At 37.6% G+C, this 7,507-nt stretch overlaps 1 protein-coding gene across 1 annotated transcript in view; it reads right to left on the reverse strand.

Annotated features, from left to right (window-relative positions):
* Positions 1 to 7,052, reverse strand: part of man2a1 (mannosidase, alpha, class 2A, member 1) — an 81,194-nt gene extending 74,142 nt beyond the window's left edge. The window contains exons 1-3 of the mRNA XM_051696068.1: positions 6,407 to 7,052; positions 3,688 to 3,945; positions 1,449 to 1,593 (exon numbers count right to left, since the gene is read on the reverse strand). Coding sequence (XP_051552028.1) covers positions 1,449 to 1,593; positions 3,688 to 3,945; positions 6,407 to 6,532 — 529 coding nt within the window. The 5' untranslated portion in view covers positions 6,533 to 7,052. The remainder of the gene's footprint in view (positions 1 to 1,448; positions 1,594 to 3,687; positions 3,946 to 6,406) is intronic.
* Between the last annotated feature and the right edge of the window lie 455 nt (positions 7,053 to 7,507).

A 7,507-nucleotide genomic window follows, 5' to 3' on the forward strand; every position in this document is an offset into this window, starting at 1 on the left:
CGCTGTCAGTGTGAATGCCCCTTAAAGGTGAAGTGTGTAATTTTTTTTAAAAGGTAAAAGACTTTGTTCTATCAGGGCTTGATAGACTGAGACAACTATAAGCAAGCCACTTGTACGCTGATTTCACCTAAAAGTGTAAATACTGTGGCGCCTTCAAAACATTCCTTTGTTTGTTTGAGCATCCACAACTGCCCTACACAGCAACATTCATTCGACCACTGGTGTGAGTTTGGGGAGGACAATTTGTTTTTAAGTCAAATGGCAGATGGGGAGAGTGTTCAAAAATCCTGCTTGAAAACCAGTTTGAAAGTCATTATTTTTCCAGTTCTGATTGTTGACAATATTGGAAGAGAAATTACACATTTCAGCTTTAAAAAGTGCAATGAAGTCACTTCACTTCACTGCAAAAAATATATATATATATAAAAAAATAAAAAATTATATATATATATTATTTTGTTTTACTGAGAATTTTTTTATATATATATATATATATATATATATATATATATATATATATATATATATATATACACACACACACACACACATATACACACATATACACATACAGTATATATTTTCTTATTGAGTATTTCTGCCTTTCCAGTAAAAATATCTAAACATTCTTAAAACAAGATAAAAATACTTTAAGATATTTTGTCTGGTTTTCAGAGAAATCTAACAGAATTTAGTAACGTTTATACTTCTAACAAGAAAAAACTGTTTTCTTATTTTAATCATAAAGCCCACCAAATTTTGTTAGATTTTAAAAAAAAAATGTAAATAACAAGGCTTGATTTCTTACATCATTCTGCTTCCCAAGTATTTTTTTTTTTCGTGCTTTAAGAACTTTTAGATGTTTTGACTGGAAAATAAGACAAAAATACTTTTTTTTTTTTTTTTGCAGTGTTTGGATAAAAATGGATGCTAAATGTTTTCTTGCTTACAAAAATCCCAATGATTTTTGCAGTTTCTCTAAAAACACTAAAACTGATTCTTACAGAAGCATCTCCAGTATTACGAAACGAAACAACTCAGTCAGGGCATACAAGTTAACTGCAAATGAATGAGCTGCCAAACAAACAGAGTGGCATTCTGTGATGTGAAGACCACTGATCATAGAAGGTGACTGTTGATCTTGTATGTAATCAGGTCAACAACCTCAGATGTAATCACACATGGTGATGAAACTGCTTCCTGAACGATTTTACCCACACCAACAGTCCAAAGTGTCTGAAAACTGATCAAACACCCCCTTTATTTCAGCCATTATTTACAAATGTTCGAAATATCCAATGTATATAAACAGTGGGCCTATGCATCCTAGTCATAAACAACACAAGTCTATTCTTGATAAATAAATGGCAATTTTCAGCAGCTGAAGCACATCTGTGGTAATGATGCTGCCCATTATTACAAGATCAACAACCAACTTTATGACTCACCTGGGTCATTATGTGAATGGGGCACAACAAAGACTTGCAGTGGTTCATTGTCCCATTCATTCTCCTCATAAGAGATTTCAAAGCCTTGTTTCCATACTCCACCATCAGGGTTATCAAAGCTGAGCAGATCGTAAACATCCAGCATCTGAAATAAAGCAGGAATGAACACTGTTTTATTTAACTGTAACCTGCATTGAGTGAAAATATTTTTGATGTCCATGTTCCAACAAGTCAGTTTATAATGTTATATACACACACACACGTATTGTGTGTGTATATATATATGTGTGTGTGTGTGTGTGTGTGTGTGTGTGTATATATATATATATATATATATATATATGTACATATAGTGTATTGCACAATTACTTGAAGTCTGGGGAAATAATTAATAATAAAAATGAATTTATGATAATGAAAGAGGACAACAAAGACTGCCAAAAATTGCAGACAAACAATTCTCACACATGGTACATGCATTCAGTACTACGATACTGTATCTCGAAGTGCCACGGTACTATTACCAGCAGATGTTATTACTGTACCATTGTACCTTTACAATTTGTTTTTGTAACAGTAGAATAATCTATCCAGAAATGTTTACTGCAACATGGTTCAAGAAAACCTTCCTTTAAAAAACATATTGTGTATAAAACTGCACATGGTTTTCCACCTTTTAAGGTGACATGATAAATTGTTTGTCTATTGCCAAATGATTCTTCATAAAACTAGTGTCTTCTCTCTGCTTATCCCCCACACACACCTTTCATCTTGCTCAAAGAATGCCGGTGAATCTGTTTCTTACACAGATTAATGGAAACTTCACCTCTGTAAATGAAGTTAAGCACCCACACAAGACAGCAGACAGATAAAAACACATGCAGTGCAGTTGTGTCTATTTGTGATCAATGCGTTAATGGAATATTCCCGGTTCAGTACAAGTTAAGCTCAATCGACAGCATTTGTGGCATAATGTTGATACCACAAAAAAAAAAGTACAAATCAGGGTTACAGTGAGGCACTTACACATGGAAGTCAATGGGACCAGTCCATTCACGTTAAAATACTTGCTGTTTCAAAAGTCCACAAGACGTAAACCGTATGCATGTTAAAATGATTTTAGAGTGATAAATCGCTAAATAACCTTTTCTTTGTAAAGTTATATTCAATTTTTATGTCAAACTTCGTTGCCATAAGGACGGAATGCTGTAAATACGAAAACAACTGTAAAAACAATGATTTAACCAACTTTACAGCTCAAATAATACATGCGTTTTACAGAAGAATTAATGCAAGTGCTTTTATAAAATTATAAGCTGCAAAACTTGCCCCATTCACTTTCATTGTACGTGCCTCACTGTAACCTCGATTTATGCTTTTATTTTTTTTTTTAATCAAATGTATTTTCTGTGGAAACCAACATTATGCCACAAATGCTGTCGACTGAGCTTAACTTGAATTGAACGCAGAATATTCCTTTAACTCATCCGAGATAGTTACTACAGTATTTAAGTTTCTTTCCAGGTTAGAGAATGATAGTGATATTTTAAAATAATATGCAATATAATGAATCATATAAAATTTCAACAAATGAAAGACATTTGGCAACTTGCCCGACCAGACATGCATGTAAAAATACCCTTGTCCTGAGAACACAGTTTAACCTTTTAGTTCAAATCTACCTTATAACACAACTGAAACTGTCCTTATTAATGTATGTCAGCGACCATGTTTACATGAACATTCTGATTAATATTAGAGTTTAGTCATCTTCTGATTATGTACAGTATGTATCATGTAAACACATTAACGTGATTGCTGTTACCTGATTAAGACAACATTCTGGCTTCTAGATATCTGAATAAGACAGCTGGAATATGCCTGTTTAGTCAGAATTGTCTCATGTCATTTGGAATGGTTTAATAACTTCAATTGTATTTGTGAATCTGAGCATTATGAGTGCTATGAGACACAGTGAGTTGTGAAGAGGCATTTCTGTGTGGAGGATAGATTAAAACAAAAACACAATAAGAAAGTTTTAGTTTGAAACCAACATAGATAACGACTTCTAGAGAAAACAACCATGTATGCAAATGATTCTGAGATATAGCTCTCATGACAATTTCCCATGGGACAACTTGCCCCAGTAGCCCCTGTACAAACAACAGGTGGTGAATGGAACAATCAATCAATTGGTCCACTTGCTCTTTACAAGGCTTTAATATTTTTCCCATTATACCTGCACTCCATCCGCTGCCTTTGAGTATGTCCGGGCTGCAAACTGGCAGTCCTCGGAGTCGATGGGGAACAGCGCAGGGGTAGGGGGAAGCAATTCAGAGATCCCCTGACTGATGTTCCCTTCAGGAAACACTTTCCCCTCTTTCACATTTTCCCTGAGGTTAATCACAGAGTCCCTGATGTTGGCAATGATCTCATTGTTCTCTGCAAGCAGTCTTTCTAAGTGGTCTATTTTGTCCTGCAGAATACCAATCTGGCCCTGTAAAATATAGAGTAACATTGAGATGAAACCTTATCATGGAGCAGAACATTCTTAGTCACGATTATTTAGGCCTTTATCAAAATCTTCAGATAAGAGGTTATAAACAGTTTAAAGGGCTAGTTCACCACAAAAATGACAAATTTGTCCATACAACTTGTGCACTTTATTCCAAGTCTTCTGAAGCCATCCGATAACTTTGTGTGGTGAACAGACTGAAATTTAAGTTCTCATTCACTGAAAATCTTTCCCTCCACCAAAGCTCTCAAATCTTATTTGCACTTGTACACATATATGCCGCCTCAAGATGCTTCATGCCAAGTTTGATGTCAATGGCACATTTTGGTTGTGTATTCTCAAAACTCTAGTACATTTCGCTGCTACCAAGGTTATGGTTGCTTTGCGATCGCAACACGTTTGAAAGTTCTGAATTGCTTGCAACCATGTAAGAGATTTGATAGCTATTTTCCGTGAATAACAACTTACAGTTCAGTCTGTTCCTGAGACAAATCTATGGCATGTCTTCAGACGACTTGGAATATACACCGATTAGCCACAACATTAAAACCACCAGCCCGTGTCTGGCACCAACAATCACGCCACTGTCCAAATCACTGAGATCACATTTTTTCCCCATTCTGATGGTTGATGTGAACATTAACTGAATCTCCTGACCCATATCTGCATGATTTTATGCACTGCTGCCACATGACTGGCTGATTAGATAATCGCATTGATGATTGTTGGTGCCTGGTGGGCTAGTTTGAGTATTTCTGTAACTGCTGATCTCCTGGGATTTTCACACACAACAGTCTCTAGAATTTACTCAGAATGGTGCCAAAAACAAAAAACATCCAGTGACCAGCAGTTCTGTGGATGGAAACGCCTTGTTGATTAGAGAGGTCAACATAGAATGGCCAGACTGGTTTGAACTGACAAAGTCTACGGTAACTCAGATAACCACTCTGTACAATTGTGGTGAGAAGAATATAATCTCTGAATGCTATTCTGAGATGCGGGTTGGCGCTGTTTTGGCAGCACGAGGGGGACCTACACAATATTAGGCAGGAGATTTTAATGTTGTGGGTGATTGGTGTATAGTGCACAAGTTGTATGGACTATAGTACTTTTATGGTGTTTTTTCTGTCCTTTTTAGAGTTTAAACTTCACAAAATGACTTCTTTTGTTCCACAGAACAAAGAAAATGATATGAGTTTGGAATTACATAACAGTGATTAAACTATAAAATAATTTCCATTTTTGTTAAAATTACTTTAAAGTAAAATGTGTTTGTCTATTAGCAATTTCTGTGACTACTAAAGACCAAACAGAATTGCAAAATAATGCCTGTTTCCGTACAGGTTTCCCAAACACTACTCCTCATCTTTCATTGGTTTGACAAACAGGTAATCCCACCCCAAACTCACACCATTGGCAGAGAGTCCCCTACCAGTTTTCTGATTGGCTAGAGTCTTTTTCACTGTTTACAGAGACTGTTAGACAAGTATGATTTCTCAGGAACACCCATTTCAGATATATTTGTTAAGAAATAGGGACATTTGTGCATGATATTAAAAAAATGCTTTCAGCAGCTTTAAGAAATTGCTTCTTAATGGAGCTTGTGCGCATATTATTCCACACAAACTTTGAAGCTTAGGTAACGAAACAGGCTTATGGAATGAAATATGTGCCATTGGGACTTGAACTTGAATTTGTGTATAACATTTATTTAATGCATCTAACAGCCTGTTTACCAATCTAACTAATTACGTCTGGAGTTCAAATTCAATTTCAAATTCAAGTCCTCAAATTCAAGTTCAAGTCCAAATGGCACATATTTCATTCCATACAGGCCGTGTCTTAAAACTTTGTGGACTGCCTACCTAGTCAACATGTTTGGGCATCATAGAGACACACAGCACAGTGAGGGTGTTTGGTCATCACTGGCGAGTGTAGGATTTTGTTATTATGTTTTTAAATGGATACCTATGACGAACAAAAATGCTGCCTAGGTAGGCAATTCACAAGGTTTTGAGACACAGACATAATGACTGCGAGTCGTTGAACTTTGACAGCAGTTCATTGAACTTAACAAACAGCTCCTTCAGTTAAAAATGTTTTCTCAAAAGCTGTTTAATTCTTAGTGACTTCATAAACATTATGCGATAAAATACTTGAAAATCCGGAAATGTATTCGTTAAGTTCTACGGATTACAGTTGTACCACTACATTATTTTAACAGTGTAGGAATGTGACTTTAAAAGAAAGAAACTACTATAACAGTGTCTCGACTCCACCACATCACTGTAGTGTTAATATTATAAGTTCACTAGCCAGCCGTGTGATGCAAACTGTCGAGAAGCACACAGCAGCTGTCATTATCGCTGGGTCTTTCATTTCTCTCTGTGCAACATGTATTGATCCACTGCACACGATATGCAACAGTACAAGGAGTACTTACGTTTTGAACTCTCTCTCCATTTGGGTTTTTGCTGTGGTCTATGTGATCCAGCATCAGGTATAAGGAAAATACCACCACACAGAATATGGCACTGCCACAAACTGTGAACTGTCTGCTGAGCTTCATGTCTCTGATGAGTGTTGTCGAAGGATCCTCTACATTCACGTGAAATCCAAACTTTTAAGTGCGTGGATTGTCATAAGTCGAGCACGCGGAGGTCCCGTACGTGACAGAAGGCAAGAGTGAAAAAGAAATATCTATCCGAAACACACGAGGAAGTGCCACTTTTCGCCATGAAGTGTTCTCGGAAGTAGGATAAACCTTCTCTCTGTCTCTCTTTTACGGAGGAAAAATCCCTCTATCTATCCATGGAACTAATTCGTGCGCGATCTGTCTTCAAAGTTTTGACGATGCGGAAGAGTTTGTGTGATTCAGCAAATTGTGATGGGCAAACAGCGAAAGGAAAGCGACGCGTCAACCCTGCCCCCTTCCTGCGCTCACAAGCAGCTGAAAGTGTGTGTGGAGCTGCGCCACCTAACGAGTGAACATCTCCACACACACACACAAAGACACTCACTCACTCTCTCTCTCTCTCTCTCTCTCACACACACACACACACAAAGACACTCTCTCTCTCTCTCTCACACTCACACACACAAAGACACTCTCTCTCTCTCTCACACTCACACACTCACACACCTCCACACACACACACCCTCCACACACACACACCTCCACACACACACACAGACATTCACTCACTCACACACACACAAACATTCACTCACTCACACACACACACACACACACACACACACACACACAGACACTCACTCACACACACACACACACACAGACACTCACACACACACACACACAAAGACACTCACTCTCTCTCTCTCTCTCTACACACACACACACACAAAGACACTCTCTCTCTCTCTCACACTCACACACTCACACACCTCCACACACACACACCCTCCACACACACACCTCCACACACACAAAGAGACTCACTCTCTCTCTCTCTCTCACACACACACACACAAAGACACTCACTCTCTCTCTCACACACACACACACACACACACACACACA

The sequence above is a fragment of the Myxocyprinus asiaticus genome, chromosome 4 (assembly GCF_019703515.2).
Source record: "Myxocyprinus asiaticus isolate MX2 ecotype Aquarium Trade chromosome 4, UBuf_Myxa_2, whole genome shotgun sequence".
Taxonomy (NCBI): Eukaryota; Metazoa; Chordata; class Actinopteri; order Cypriniformes; family Catostomidae; genus Myxocyprinus; species Myxocyprinus asiaticus.